Genomic DNA, 16,319 nt, shown 5'->3' on the forward strand with positions numbered 1-16,319 from the left:
CCTTTAGACGATTCACAGAATTGTAATAACATTGGGCTGAGTAAATTGCAAATTACCATTTTTTTTTTATACTAAAACATTGCTTTGGCCCCATGTTTTCAATTTTCAAATATGGTAATAGTAGAAAATGAATGGTACAATTTGTTAAGCAATTTCTCTTGAGTATGCCAATACCCCATATGTGGCCAAAGACTACTTTTGAGTCTCAGTACAAAGCTCAGAAGGGAAGAAGCGTCACACTAGAGTTCAGATTTTGCTGGAGTAGTTTGTGGGTGCAAATAGCAGAACCATCTATAAGTGACCTCGTTTTACAAACTGCACCTCTCAGTGAATTTATCTAAGGGTGCAGTGATCATATTGGCACCACGAGTTTTATACCATTGGGCAGTGAAGAAAAATTAATTACACAATCACAAATCACACCACAAAAATTTTGTTTTAGCCCCATATTTTACATTTTAACAAGGGAAAATGGGTAAAAATTGCACCAAATTTTGTCACAAAATTTCTGCTGAACATGGCAATAGCCCATATGTGGCTGTACAGTAGTACTTAGCCACACGGCGAGACTCGGGAGTGAAGATGCTCTATTTGACTCTTTGAGAGCAAATTAACGTACAATAATTTGCGAACTCCATATACGAGCACTTAAGTGCGAGAAGGGCAGAAATTCCACCCTCAAGTGACCCCATTTGTGAATTTATCTATAGATGTAGTGACAATTTTGACTCCATGGGTGTTTTCCAGAAACAAGCAGCAATGGATGTTGATGAGTGGAAATTGCAATTCTGACGTTGTAGTGCCTGTACATTATAACCAGCTCATGCTTCGAGATACATGCACCCATAAATTAGGCGGGTTCTCATCGCTACAGAAATGCCAATCATGTGGACGCTAAATGTGCTTAAGGCGCATTGGGGCTCGGAAGGGAGTGGGGCATTTGGATTTGGGAGCACCAAATTTGTTGGATGTCTTTTGGTGGACAAGGAGCCATTTTGCTTTTCCAGAACCTTAGTAGATACACTGACTCGTAATTCATATGTAGGGTCTGGTTAAAGCATTAGCATGGTAAGGTCACAGGTTTTCTTTTCAGGACAGACTCTCAGATTAGATAGAGTGTAGGTAGGAATAAATTGATTAATTGAACATCTATGTGCTCTATTCATAATTGCATTTCTGTCATTTTTTGGCATGAATACTTCTCATTTGGTGACTCTTTGATTGGTGACAAATTCATAAATTGATTTCCTCCATAAGTTGTCTTAAGTGGTATCGTTAGTCTTCTGCTTTTACGTCAGTGTGGCTTTTCCAGCTGTTTTAAACTGATTCATGAAATGTGACATCACAGGTTTACCTTTTTTTCTTAATTACTAACATTCTTAAAAAAAATATTTAGAAAAACATTTTTTTTGAGACCTATAGATTTTTTTTCTGAATAAAAAGTTTTTTTTTTACATACTTTAAGGTATCCTTGTCCTAATACCAGGTCCAACACACCTGTATAGAATATAGTACTTTACAGACTATAGTGTCAGCGCTTTCCTTTGTTGTTCTCTTTATGCTTGAATTTTTATCAATAAAAATTGTACATTTTCATAAAAAAATTTATTTTGCAATATTACAACTTTTCCCCTCAATCATTCCTATGAGGTTATGTATAGAAGTACCGTATGGCGATGTATTGCGTTACTCCTATAAAAGACTGTGTTAATAGATTAATTAACCCCTTCATGACCCAGCCTATTTTGGCCTTAATGACCTTGCCGTTTTTTGCAATTCTGACCAGTGTCCCTTTATGAGGTAATAACTCAGGAACGCTTCAACGGATCCTAGCGATTCTGAGTTTGTTTTTTCGTGACATATTGGGCTTCATGTTAGTGGTAAATTTAGGTCGATAATTTCTGAGTTTATTTGTGAAAAAAACGGAAATTTGGCGAAAAGTTTGAAAATTTCGCAATTTTCACATTTTGAATTTTTATTCTGTTAAACCAGAGAGTTATGTGACACAAAATAGTTAATAAATAACGTTTCCCACATGTCTACTTTACATCAGCACAATTTTGGAAACAAATTTTTTTTTTGCTAGGAAGTTATAAGGGTTAAAATTTGACCAGTGATTTCTCATTTTTACAACAAAATTTACAAAACCATTTTTTTTAGGGACCACCTCACATTTGAAGTCATTTTGAGGGTTCTATATGGCTGAAAATACCCAAAAGTGACACCATTCTAAAAACTGCACCCCTCAAGGTGCTCAAAACCACATTCAAGAAGTTTATTAACCCTTCAGGTGTTTCACAGCAGCAGAAGCAACATGGAAGTAAAAAATGAACATTTAACTTTTTAGTCACAAAAATGATCTTTTAGCAACAATTTTTTTATTTTCCCAAGGGTAAAAGGAGAAACTGGACCACGGACGTTGTTGTCCAATTTGTCCTGAGTCCGCTGATACCTCATATGTGGGGGTAAACCACTGTTTGGGCGCACGGCATGGCTCGGAAGGAAAGGAGCGCCATTTGACTTTTTCAATGAAAAATTGGCTCCAATCTTTAGCGGATACCATGTCGCGTTTGGAGAGCCCCCGTGTGCCTAAACATTGGAGCTCCCCCACAAGTGACCCCATTTTGGAAACTAGACCCCCCAAGGAACTTATCTAGAAGCGTAGTGAGCACTTTAAACCCCCAGGTGCTTTACAAATTGATCCGTAAAAATGAAAAAGTACTTTTTTTTCCCCAAAAAATTATTTTGGCCTCAATTTTTTATTTTCCCAAGGGTAACAGGAGAAATTGGACCCCAAATGTTGTTGTCCAGTTTGTCCTGAGTACGATGATACCCCATATGTGGGGGTAAACCACTCTTTGGGCGCACGGCAGGGCTCGGAAGGGAAGGCACGCCATTTGGCTTTTTGAATGGAAAATTAGCTCCAATCATTAGCGGACACCATGTCGCGTTTGGAGAGCCCCTGTGTGCCTAAACATTGGAGCTCCCGCACAAGTGACCCCATTTTGGAAACTAGACCTCCCAAGGAACTAACCTAGATGTGTGGTGAGCACTTTGAACCCCCAAGTGCTTCACAGAAGTTTATAACGCAGAGCCATGAAAATAAAAAATATTTTTTCTTTTCTCAAAAATGATTTTTTAGCCCACAATTTTTTATTTTCCCAAGGGTAACAGGAGAAATTGGACCCCAAAAGTTGTTGTCCAGTTTCTCCTGAGTACGCTGATACCCCATATGTGGGGGTAAACCACTGTTTTGGCACACGTCGGGGTTCGGAAGGGAAGTAGTGACGTTTTGAAATGCAGACTTTGATGGAATGCTCTGCGGGCGTCAGGTTGCTTTTTCAGAGCCCCTGATGTGCCTAAACAGTAGGAACTCCCCACAAGTGACTCCATTTTGGAAACTAGACCCCCAAGGGAACTTATCTAGATGTGTGGTGAGCACTTTGAACCCCCAAGTGCTTCACAGAAGTTTATAACTCAGAGCCGTGAAAATAATAAATGTGTTTCCTTTCCTCAAAAATATTTTTTTAGCCCAGAATTTTTTATTTTTGCAAGAGTAACAGGAGAAATTGGACCCAAAAGTTGTTGTCCAGTTTCTCCTGAGTACGCTGATACCCCATATATGGGGGTAAACCACTGTTTGGGCACATGCCGGGGGTCGGAAGGGAAGTAGTGACGTTTTGGAATGCAGACTTTGATGGAATGGTCTGCGGGCATCATGTTACGTTTGCAGAGCCCCTGATATGCCTAAACAGTAGAAACCCCCCACAAGTGACCCCATTTTGGAAACTAGATCCCCCAAGGAACTTATCTAGATGTGTGGTGAGCATGTTCAACCCCCAAGTGCTTCACAGAAGTTTACAACGCAGAGCCGTGAAAATAAAAAATCATTTTTCTTTCCTCAAAAAAGATGTTTTAGCAAGCAATTTTTTATTTTCACAAGGGTAACAGGAGAAATTGGGCCCCAATATTTGTTGCCCAGTTTGTTGTGAGTGTGCTGGTACCCTATATGTGGGGGTAAACCACTGTTTGGGCACACGTCAGGGCTCGGAAGGGAAGTAGTGACATTTGAAATGCAGACTTTGATGGAATGGTCTGCGGGCATCACATTGCATTTGCAGAGCCCTTGATGTGCCTAAACAGTAGAAACACCCCACAAGTGACCCCATTTTGGAAACTAGACCCCCGAAGGAACTTATCTAGATGTGTGGTAACCACTTTCAACCCCCAAGTGCTTCACAGAAGTTTATAACGCAGAGCCGTGAAAATAAAAAATAATTGTTCTTTCCTCAAAAATTATGTTTTAGCAAGTAATTTTTTATTTTTGCAAGGGTAACAGGAGAAATTGGACCCCAACAGTTGTTGCCCAGTTTGTCCTGAGTACGCTGGTACCCCAAATGTGGGGGTAAACCACTGTTTGGGCGCACGTCGGGGCTTGGAAGGGAGGGAGCACCATTTGACTTTTTGAACGCAAGATTGGCTGGAATCAATGGTGGCGCCATGTTGCGTTTGGAGACCCCTGATGTGCCTAAACAGTGGAAACCCCTCAATTCTAACTTCAACACTAACCCCAACACACCCCTAATCCTAATCCCAACTGTAGCCATAACCCTAATCACAACCCTAACCGCAACACACCCGTAACCCTAATTCCAACCCTAATCCTAACCCTAATCCCAACCCTAACCCTAATCCCAACCCTAACCACAACTGTAACCCCAACGCACCCCTAACCCTATCCGTAACCCTAACCACAAGCCTAATCTTAACCCTATTTCCAACCCTAGCCCTAATTCCAACCCTAACTCTAATTCCAACCCTAACCCTAAGGCTATGTGCCCACGTTGCGGATTCGTGTGAGATTTTTCCGCACGATTTTTGAAAAATCTGCAGGTAAATGGCACTGCGTTTTACCTGCAGATTTCCAGTGTTTTTTTGTGCGGATTTCACCTGCGGATTCCTATTGAGGAACAGGTGTAAAACGCTGCGGAATCCGCACAAAGAATTGACATGCTGTGGAAAATACAACGCAGCGTTTCTGCACGGAATTTTCCGCACCATGGGCACAGCGGATTTGGTTTTCCATAGGTGTACATGGTACTGTAAACCTGATGGAAAACTGCTACGAATTTGCAGCGGCCAATCCGCTGCGGATCCGCGGCCAATCCGCTGCGGATCCGCGGCCAATCCGCTGCGGATCCGCGGCCAATCCGCTGCGGATCCGCGGCCAATCCGCTGCGGATCCGCAGCCAAATCCGCACTGTGTGCACATGCCGTAACCCTAACCCTACCGCTAACCCTACCCATAACCCTAACCCTACCCCTAACCCTACCCCTAGTTCTAACCCTAGTTCTAACCCTAACCCTAGTGGAAAAAGAAAAAAAAATATTTTCTTTATTTTATTATTGTCCCTACCTATGGGGGTGATAAAGGGGGGGGTTTATTTATTATTTTTTTTATTTTGATCGCTGTGGTAGAACCTACCACAGCGATCAAAATGTACTTTGTAATGAATCTGCTGGCCGGCAGATTCGGCGGGTGCACTGAGCATGCGCCCGCCATTTTGGAAGATGGCGGCGCCCATGATGGAGGCGGACGGGGACCGGGAGCCTAGGTAAGTATAAGGGGGGGGGGGAGATCGGGGCACGGGGGGGGTGTCGGAGCACGGGGGGGTGACATAGGAGCAGGGGGGGAGCGGGCAGGAGGACGGGGGAGCGGAGCACAGGACGGAGGGGACCGGACCCCATAACGGAGCACTGGGGGGGCGATCGGTGGGGTGGGGGGGGGTCACTTCAGGTTTTCCAGCCATGGCCGATGATATTGCAGCATCGGCCATGGCTGGATTGTAATATTTCACCAGTTTTTTAGGTGAAATATTACAAATCGCTCTGAATGGCAGTTTCACTTTCAACAGCCAATCAGAGCGATCGTAGCCACGGGGGGGTGAAGCCACCCCCCCTGGGCTGAAGTACCACTCCCCCTATCCCTGCAGAACGGGTGAAATCGGAATTAACCCTTTCACCCGCTCTGCAGCGACGCGATCATTCCATGACGCCACATAGGCGTCATGGGTCGGATTGGCACGGGTTTTCATGACGCCTACGTGGCGTCATGGGTCGGGAAGGGGTTAAGGAAGTGGTCAGGTGTACTTGCGCGGCCAGGCCCCATCTAATTTAATACTATAAGACACAGCAACTTTTTAGCTGGAACTTTTTTTTTTATTGGTAGCACTACACTACTTACTGAAGTTCTGTGATCCTGGTTCCATTTAGTCGTCTTCGATGAATACTAACTTTTGTCAGCCATCATTATTAGTGTTCTCATATAGATTCAGCTCTACATTCTGCATATACTATGTAATTATTAGATCTAAATGACTATCCTCAATTCTATTTCATTTGTGGAGCTCAGTGTCCAATTTGTCTTTGCAAAGCATACTGCTCATTGTAGAGGCTCTTCTTTGGGTAAAAGTAAGGTCCTAAATAGACGGCATTTGTCTTTCATATCCATATTCCCCAATAGAATCCATAGGCTAGAGTTGTCTTATTTGGAGAAATTTTAAAACCTTTATTAATATAATGCCATAAACCCAGGGGATACATCAACAAAAGACATTTATATTATGTTCATAGTGAAAGTGACAGCAGCCACCAAGGCCGCCAGCTTGGCTATTCATTGATCTCCCCTAAATGTATGTGGACTCCAGAACACATTAGAGCCTCTCACTGCTGTTTGTTTCACTCTTCATGGTCAGAGTGCAGAAATTCCGGCCATCTCCTCCACTTTAGCCCAGATTAATTGCAGAAAAAAAGAAGAAAGGATCCCCGTTCTTCAGATCATTGGTGGTCCCAATGGTCTTGAGCGCAAGTCAGTCATGAATGTCTTTTGTTGAAATACCTCTAAAATGGAGTCATGGGTTTTTACATGTTTATTTTTTGAATTGGTGGTGGACTCCGCACGAATACTTTAGTTTAAATGCTGTTTCTTTATTGTTTAATCTATACTTTTATTTATTTTAGTGAAAGGCTAAAGTTGGTGAAGAAGTGTGATGTTATACCAGGACAATGGAACTGAAGCAGCCCAAGCCACAGTCTTATGTTCAATTAGTTATGAGAAGTCGAGAAACATTGGTCAATCTGACCAGAAATGTCAAGTGTTTGCTTGACAATTTACTCGACCATGGATATTTTTCCCCTGAAGATTCAGAAATCGTCTTACAATTTTCTACAAGGGCGGACCAGGCAAGTTCTGACACCTGTTAAAACAAGTGTTTTTTTTTGTTTTTTTTTTACTTTCTATACAGAGATGAGATCAGCACCCTGGATTTATAGCTCGGTGTTTAGTTTTTGTCGGAGTTATCTTAAGGGTAATTCTTCCTAAATTAATTTTTAATGTAGGTGATGGGTTAGACTATGACATCATAGGTGGTTATTGGTTGGAATTATCATAGGTCTTTTTGGGGGAGGTTTGCTGCTATTTCACCTGTTTACCATCATATAACGCTTGCGATGAACCATTGATTTCACTCAATACTTTTTAGATACAATTTCCTGTTACACGGAACTCGTCACCTTGGAAAACACCATTTACCTGTAGATATACGGTTAATCTGCAGATATATAAAGACTTTATAGTGTTATCACTACAGATTCACAACCATTTCTGTCTCCCCATCCTGCTACACCCCATTCATTTCTTCTTAATGCGAGTTTATGATGTACAGTGAGGTCACACCGGCAGTCGGTGATTGTTCTACCTAGTCAAGAGTCATCACCAAGAATGACTGGTCAAGTCATTACATTGTCAACAAGACGGAGGGTTTTAAGCAGCAATTGCCTCTTATATTGGAGTTGTACCGGCTTCGGTACTTCTCCTAGGACATGCTCTGTATTGCATAGTGCATTGTCTGTCTGTTTTTGATTAATACAAATCATAGTAGCCTTAAAATTCTCATATATAGTTGAATGATTTTCTGTAAGCTACTCCAATAGATGTGGACCACATATTGTCTATTACAGGAAATGCAATGATCTAAAATATGAAACATTTATTTTCCTACAGGTTCGCCAGATCCTTGACCTGGTACAAAGTAAGGGGGAGGAAGCTGCTGAGTGTTTTATATATGTCCTTTATAAAGTGCCTGATGCTTACTTTGATCTGAACCCTTGGTTATCAGAAATTAATTTTCAACCTTCAGAACAAATACAGAGTTTACATATTAGGAACAATGACCCTGGTAGGAATTTCTTCTTATGCACTTGAGCCAGTTATTGTGTACAGTGACTCATGATTAATGACTTGCGTGACTTTTTGTGACTTGCACTAAGTGAACGGATTTTCATCTTGTTTGAATATATTGAGTAGTGATTTTTTTTTAAATTCTAATGTAAAAAGCAAAACTATATCAACTGAGAAGCTTGCATGTTAAATGTAGTGGAAACTAAATATAAAGATGGCACATTAAGGCCATGTGCACACGCTGCGGATTCCATTGCGGAATTTTCCGCAGCGGATTTGATAAATCCGCAGGGCAAAGCCGCTGAGGTTTTTCCTGCGGATTTATCGCGGTTTCTATTGCGGATTCCGCTGCGGGTTTACACTTGCAGTTTTCTATTGGAGCAGGTGTAAACCCGCAGCGGAATCCGCACAAAGAATTGACATGCTGCGGAATGTAAACCGCTGCGTTTCCACGCTGTTTTTTCCACAGCATGTGCACTGCGGATTTTGTTTCCCATGGGTTTACATTATACTGTAAACGCATGGGAAACTGCTGCGGACCCGCAGCAAAATCCGCAGCGTGTGCACATACCCTTAGGGTATCTGCACACATGTTTTTCAGGCTGACTCTGTTCCAAAATCTGAAAAAGCAATGACTCAAAAGAATGAACGTATGCATTTCAATGTAAAAACAACTTGCTGTTAATATGTTTAGTCTTTTGTTCGTGCTTCAGGTTTACAAAGTCGCCAAAAAAGTTAAGTGGTGAGCTGACCATTCTTCAGGCATTTTCTTCTCTGAAGCTGCTCTATACCAGGCCTGTACAGCATACAGCTCGCGGGCCGCTTGCACTTCGTCAAAGGGTTTCCTGTGGTCCAATGAGCTGTCTGTTTTTCAAATGTTAGAACAAACAAAAAATTAGGCGTAACAGCTCAAATAAGGTTAAAGGAGTGTGTATATAGTAGTATATAATAACGTGTACGTCCCAAAAAGTTGAATGACAGACAATTTGAAACTTGAGAAACCACCAGACATGGATTGAGATGAATGGATATAGGACAAAAGGTTATGATTAGTGATGAGCAAATATACTCGTTACTCGAGATTTCCCGAGTATTTTTTAGTGCTCGGAGATTTCGTTTTCCTCGCCTCAGCTGAATGATTTACATCTGTTAGCCAGCTTGATTGCATGTGGGGATTCCCTAGCAACCAGGCAACCCCCACATGTACTTATGCTGGCTAACAGATGTAAATCATTCAGCTGAGGCAATGAAAACCTAAATCTCCGAGCACTAAAAAATACTCGGAGGTCTCGCGTAACGAGTATATTCGCTCATCACTAGTTATGATGTAAAACCTCTTTATTAAACAGTGGGTGGCAATAATTGGCACTGTGTGCAACAGAGTGCGCACAGAAGTACGATTATTCAGTATAAAAACATTAAGGCTGTGTTCACACGTTGCAGATTATTCGCGGTTTTTTCGCGGTTTTTCCCTATAAAAACGCTATAAAACCGCAAATAATCTGCTTATATTATGCATCCTATCATTTTTAATGAATTCTGCACTTTTTGTACACATGATGCGTTTTTTTCCGCGGTAAAAACGCATCGCGGTAAAAAACGCAGCATGTTCATTAATTTTGCGGTTTTTTTGCGGATTTCCCACTTAAAATGCATTGGGAAGTGTCCAGAAAAAACCGCGGCAAAAACGCGTCAAAACCGCGGCAAAAACGCACGCGGTTTTCTTGCGGATTTCTTGCAGAAAATGTCCGGAATTCTCCAGAATTTTCTGCAAGAAATCCTGAACGTGTGCACATAGCCTAAAAACAGGATTTGTACACAATGGTATATACAGTACCGTATTTTCCGGCGTATAAGACGACTGGGCGTATAAGACGACCCCCCAACTTTACCAGTTAAAATATAAAATCTTCTTAAAAGTCGGGGGTCTTCTTATACACCCTATGTCGTCTTATAGGGCCGGTGAATATGTGCCTTTTGGGGGGGGGGGGGGGGGGAGTGATCCTGATGACGAGGGGGCGTCTCACAGGAAAGTGAGTATCCCCCATTACCTTATCGTAGCGGTGCAGCGTGGGGGTCTCAGTGCTGGGAGTGGCGGCGGCGGCGGCTGCTGTGCTCTGGTGCGGCGGCTGCTGTGCTCTGGTGCGGCGGCTCCTCTTCTGTGTGGGGCCTCTGTGCTGTGCGGTGGCGGCGGCATATCTTTATCCAGTTGGGGCTCCTCCGGCATCTCCTTAGCCCTGGAGGCCCCGCCGCAACTCCATCGGTGCAATGCAGCGGCCATTTTCCCGGAGGCAGCTCAATAGGTGCGATGCGGTGGCCTCCGGGAAAATGGCCGCTGCTCAGATTCAGATCTCGTCCCGAAATCTCGGGACACGAGATCTGAATCTGAGCAGCGGCCATTTTCCCGGAGGCCACCACATTGCACCGATGGAGTTGCGGCGGGGCCTCCAGGGCTAAGGAGATGCCGGAGGAGCCCCAACTGGATAAAGATACGCCGCTGCCGCCGCCACCTCACAGCACAGAGGCCCCACACAGAAGAGGAGCCGCCGCACCAGAACACAGCCGCTCCCAGCACTGACACCCCCACGCTGCACCGCTAGGATAAGGTAATGGGGATTACTCACTTTCCTGTGAGACGCCCCCTCGTCATCAGGATCACTCCCCCTCCCCACCCACCATATACACCGGCGTACAAGTCGATTCCCGGCGTATAAGACGACCCCCGACTTTTAAGAAGATTTTCGGGGGTTAAAAAGTCGTCTTATACGCCGGAAAATACGGTAAATTAATTCAAAAGGGGATCACAGAAAATTTCTGTGGTCCCCAAGGTGGTAAAATCAATAATTTTATTATAAAATTATTGATTTTACCACCTTACTTTTTCTGTGGTACCCTTTTGAATTAATTTATAATTTGAGTCTTTTATAAGTGGCATTCATTGTAATTAATATTTAACTTCTTGTATCTTCCAGTTACGTTATATAGCAAGAAGCTCAAACAAGAGTTGTGCAGTGATTCCAAATTTGTGAAGTCCTACTCTCTAGAAGAGGAGTTGATGCTCCAAGAAACTTATGTTAATGGAGTTATGGAATTAATTAGTGACAGAAATGAAAATATGGGACAATTGAATGATCTTGGTTCTTTGTTTGATGACATTGGGGTGATCAATGAAGAAGGAGAAACTACGTTCATCTATGGTGATGCTGGCATGGGAAAGACTCTTCTGATCCAAAAACTACAGAATATGTGGGCAAAAGGAGAATGTTACACTAATGTTAAATTTTTCTTTAGATTTCGCTGTCGGACATTTGTCTTTTTTAATACTGACACCGTGCTTTCTCTAAAAGACTTACTGTTCAGATACAACTGCCATCCAGATCATGATCCAGACGAAGTCTTTCGATATATTTTAACATTTCCCGAGAGTGTAATGTTCACTTTTGATGGCTTTGATGAAATGCATTCCAGTTTTGACCTAAACAACATTCCAGAAGTTTCCCTACCTACAGACACTGTACACCCTGCAGCATTATTCATGCATTTGCTGAGTGGAAAATTGTTGAAAGGATCAAGGAAAGTCTTAACAGCAAGAACTGGTTGTCAGGTGTCAGGAAAATTTGTTCGGAAGAGAATTATGCTTCGTGGCTTTAGGACGGATAACCTATTGGAGTATACTAATTTATTCTTCAAGGAACCCAGTGTTCAGATGCGTGTTGTAAGTCACTTAAATGCCAACCACAATTTTAGTAGTTTGTGTTCCATCCCCCTTTTCTGCTGGATAATATTTAAGTCTTATGAACATTTTCACTTTATAAATGAGAGTCCTGAGTTTTCCACCAGGTCTGTAACACTTACGGATATATTCTTACTCATAGTTGAAGTTTACTTGAATTTATCTACCAAAGGAACCAACACACCTCAGGCTGAAACTTACAAGAGGGGTAAAGAGACGTTACTGTTGATAGGTAAACTTGCCTATGATGGAATGGACAACTCCCGCTTTGTTTTTGATAATGCCACCATCACCTCTTTAAAGATCCCAGAGCAAGATCTCAAGTTGGGTTTCCTCCGAACTGTGAAAAATTACAATGGAGGTGAAGAAAATAGCTCTTTTGAATTTTTCCATGTGACTCTTCAGTCGTTCTTTACCGCCTTATTTCTTGTGATCGATAGTAGGACTAGTACCACAGATCTGCTGAAGTATTTTGGTCATTGTGCACACTCCCAACATGAGGAGGTTTCAGGCAATCTGATTTTGTGTGTCTGTGCAAAGAAGCACAAGCAGGGAGATCCTTTTGCTAATAATGATCACTTACAATTCATCAACCTCTTTCTCTGCGGGTTACTTTCAAAACCGAAACAAGTTCTCTTAAGACATCTAGTGCCATCTTCAATCTTGAAAGTAAAGAGAAAAGCTCTTAAGCAACAGCTTTTTAGAAGTGTTAAATTTCACTTAAAAAACCTGCCCCGCTCAAAGTTTATGGGATACAATCGTGTCCACGCGTTGACTCACTTTATCTGGATGGCACGATGCATATGTGAGACCCGGTGTGAGAAGGTGGGGAAACTGGTAGCCAAAGGAATATGTGCAGATTACATTAAGCTAAGCTTCTGTGGGGCCTCTTCTTCTGATTGTGGTGCCATCTCCTTTCTACTGAATCAGTACCCGAAACAAATTGCTTTGGAACTGGACAATAACAATATAAATGATTATGGAGTGAAAGAACTTATACCATGCTTCAGAAAACTCACTGTGGTTCGGTAAGAAGTCTTATATTTTTATTCTTTAAATTTTGGAGTAGACCTTCTTCATAAAGTTCTGTTTAAACCACATTTGGCCATACAATTGTCATTATAGGGTGAGATATTTTTAGTATATTGTTTTTTTTATAACACAAGTCAATACCAGGTGTATCCAAATGTATGGATATATTTTTGCATTGAATGATTTTATCTGAAGAAAAGGCAAATCCCTTCCCCTTAAAAAGAAAAAATGTATAGTTCTATCACTTTTTGGTAAATCTTCTTTGTCTTCAAACATCTGAAAAAGAAGAGACGCTAGTTGTGATCCTTACCGTAAAGCGTGTTAGATTATTTGTTTTGATGTATACCCTCGTAAAATCATGATCATCCTACAACTAATGTCCCTCATATATATATATTAGACAAGAGTCAGCCAAAGCTACCATTATCGGAGGGCTTGGCCAACAGTGTATGGGGGCCTTCCAATTCTTCCCCAAAGGAGATTGGCAGCAGTTCTCTCATAGCCAAGTACTCCTGTGTATGGAGGAGAGACAGCTGGTGGCCAAATAATGGTTCAGCTGGCATTTATTTATCATGTATTGGGGACAGTGCATTTAGAATGACTAATAATTGGGATCAAGTGTTCCTAGGAACACTTTTCCCGATGAGTCTAAACAGACCACCGATCACCCTACTAATGAGCAAAATGCTCATTGGTTAGGTGAAAATTTTTTAAGGTTGCTTAACTCCTTCACGACCTTGGGATTTTCCATTTTTGTTTGTTTTTCACTCCCCTTCTTCCCAGAGCCATAACATTTTTATTTTTCTGTCAATAAGGCCAGGTGAGGGTTTATTTTTTGCAGAACGAGTTGTACTTTTGAAGGACACCATTGATTTTACAAAGCATAAAGTTCCAAGTGCGTTGAAATTACAATAAAAGTACAATTCTACAATTGTTGTTTTGGGGTTTGTTTGTTTTTTACCATGTTCACTAAATGCTAAATCTGACCTGCCAATATGATTCTCCAGGTCATTACGAGTTCACAGATGCCAAACATGCTTTTTGTGGTAGATATGCTGTTTTGATCACCTGTTATTGCATTTTATTTTAATGTTGCAGCGACCAAAAAAAAGTAATTCTGGCTTTTTGATTTTTTTTTCCTCATTCCACCCGTGGCTGTTAGAGGCACATGACAGCTGATCAAATCATCTGTGGGTATTTCCATAATTGTATTGACCCATAGAATAAGGTTAACATGTCAGTTTACCCTGTGTGCAGAATTATTAGGCAAGTTGTATTTTGATCACATACTTTTTAAACATGTTGTCCTACTCCAAGCTGTTCAGGCTTGAGAGCCAACTACCAATTAAGTAAATCAGGTGATGTGCATCTCTGTAATGAGGAGGGGTGTTGTCTAATGACATCAAAACCCTATATAAGGTGTGCTTAATTAATAGGCAACTTCCTTTTCTTTGGCAAAATGGGTCAGAAGAGAGATTTGACGGGCTCTGAAAAGTCCAAAATTGTGAGATGTCTTGCAGAGGGATGCAGCAGTCTTGAAATTGCCAAACTTTTGAAACGTGATCACTGAACAATCAAGCATTTCATGGCAAATAGCCAACAGGGTCGCAAGAAGCATGTTGGGCAACAAAGGTGCAAAATAACTGCTCATGAATTGAGGAAAATCAAGCGTGAAGCTGCCAAGATGCCATTTGCCACCAGTTTTGCCATATTTCAGAGCTGCAGCGTTACTGGAGTAACAAAAAGCTCAAGGTGTGCGATACTCAGGGACATGGCCAAGGTAAGGAAGGCTGAAAAACCACCACCTTTGAACAAGAAACATAAGATAAAACGTCACGACTGGGCCAAGAAATATCTTAAGACTGACTTTTCAAAGGTTTTATGGACTGATGAAATGAGAGTGACTCTTGATGGGCCAGAGGCTGGATCAGGAAAGGGCAGAGAGCTCCACTCTGACTCCAGCAAGGTGGAGGTGGGGTACTGGTATGGGCCGGTATCATCAAAGATGAACTTGTGGGACCTTTTCGGGTTGAGGATGGAGTGAAGCTCAACTCCCAGACCTACTGCCTGTTTATGGAAGACAACTTCTTCAAGCAGTGGTACAGGAAGAAGTCGGTATCGTTCAAGAAAAACATGATTTTCATGCAGGACAATGCTCCATCACATGCCTCCAACTACTCCACAGCGTGGCTTGCCAGTAAAGGTCTCAAGAAAAAATAATGACATGGCCCCCTTGTTCACCTGATCTGAACCCCATAGAGAACCTGTGGTCCCTCATAAAAAGTGAGATCTACAGGGAGGGAAAACAGTCCACCTCTCGGAACAGTGTCTGGGAGGCTGTGGTGGCTGCTGCACGCAATGTTGATCAAAAACAGATCAAGCAACTGACAGAATCTATGGATGGAAGGCTGCTGAGTGTCATCATAAAGAAAGGTGGTTATATTGGCCACTAATTTTTTGGTGTTTTGTTTTTGCATGTCAGAAATGTTTTTCTAAATTTTGTGCAGTTATATTGGTTTACCTGGTGAAAATAAACAAGTGAGATGGGAATATATTTGGTATTCATTAAGTTGCCTAATAATTCTGCACAGTAATAGTTACCTGCACAAACAGATATCCTCCTAAGATAGCCAAATCTAAAAAAAACCCACTCCAACTTCCAAAAATATTAAGCTTTGATATTTGAGTCTTTTGAGTTGATTAAGAATATAGTCGTTGATCAATAATAAAAATCCTCTAAAATACAACTTTCCTATTAATTCTGGGCACAGTGTATATTTAATTGTGAAAGCTATTATCCAGAAAAATGAAGGCAGCACTCCAATAGAAAAAATAAATGTGGTTTATTGGCCCATGTACAATGTTTCAGTCCAGGATGTGGACCTTTCTGAAGCCCACATCCTGGACTGAAACGTCGCACATGGGCCAATAAACCACATTTATTTTTTCTATTGGAGTGCTGCCTTCATTTTTCTGGATAATAGCATGAGGTTTGGTACATACCTGGGAGGATTTTTTGCACCCTTTGTTTTCTTTTTCTCTAATTGTGAAAGCTGCTAGAAAACAAAAACCAGAATTTACATATTCTGTCTTCATACCACATTCTAAAAAGTATAATCACGTTATCGAAAAGTTGTATGGCTCTCTACATAAATGAGAGAACGTGGGGAAACTTATACCCAAAGTAATATGTGCGGATTACTTAAAACTGTGTCAGTCTGCATAAAATGACTGTTCAAACCACTTATTTTGCATCTACTGTATTTTTGCTCCATGCTTCCTTCATTGACAGTTCTGGCAATACAAGAGTCATAG

At 41.6% G+C, this 16,319-nt stretch overlaps 1 protein-coding gene across 4 annotated transcripts in view; it reads left to right on the top strand.

Annotated features, from left to right (window-relative positions):
- NOD1 (nucleotide binding oligomerization domain containing 1) overlaps positions 1–16,319 on the top strand; it is a 96,821-nt gene that overhangs the window by 33,188 nt on the left and 47,314 nt on the right. For all 4 annotated transcript variants that reach the window (XM_077268999.1, XM_077269001.1, XM_077269002.1 and 1 more), the window contains 3 exons: positions 7,021–7,242; positions 8,063–8,237; positions 11,212–13,000. In XM_077268999.1, the coding sequence (XP_077125114.1) occupies positions 7,066–7,242; positions 8,063–8,237; positions 11,212–13,000 (2,141 nt within the window). In that variant the 5' untranslated portion in view covers positions 7,021–7,065. The remainder of the gene's footprint in view (positions 1–7,020; positions 7,243–8,062; positions 8,238–11,211; positions 13,001–16,319) is intronic.

Source organism: Ranitomeya variabilis, chromosome 6 (genome assembly GCF_051348905.1).
Source record: "Ranitomeya variabilis isolate aRanVar5 chromosome 6, aRanVar5.hap1, whole genome shotgun sequence".
Classification (NCBI taxonomy): Eukaryota; Metazoa; Chordata; class Amphibia; order Anura; family Dendrobatidae; genus Ranitomeya; species Ranitomeya variabilis.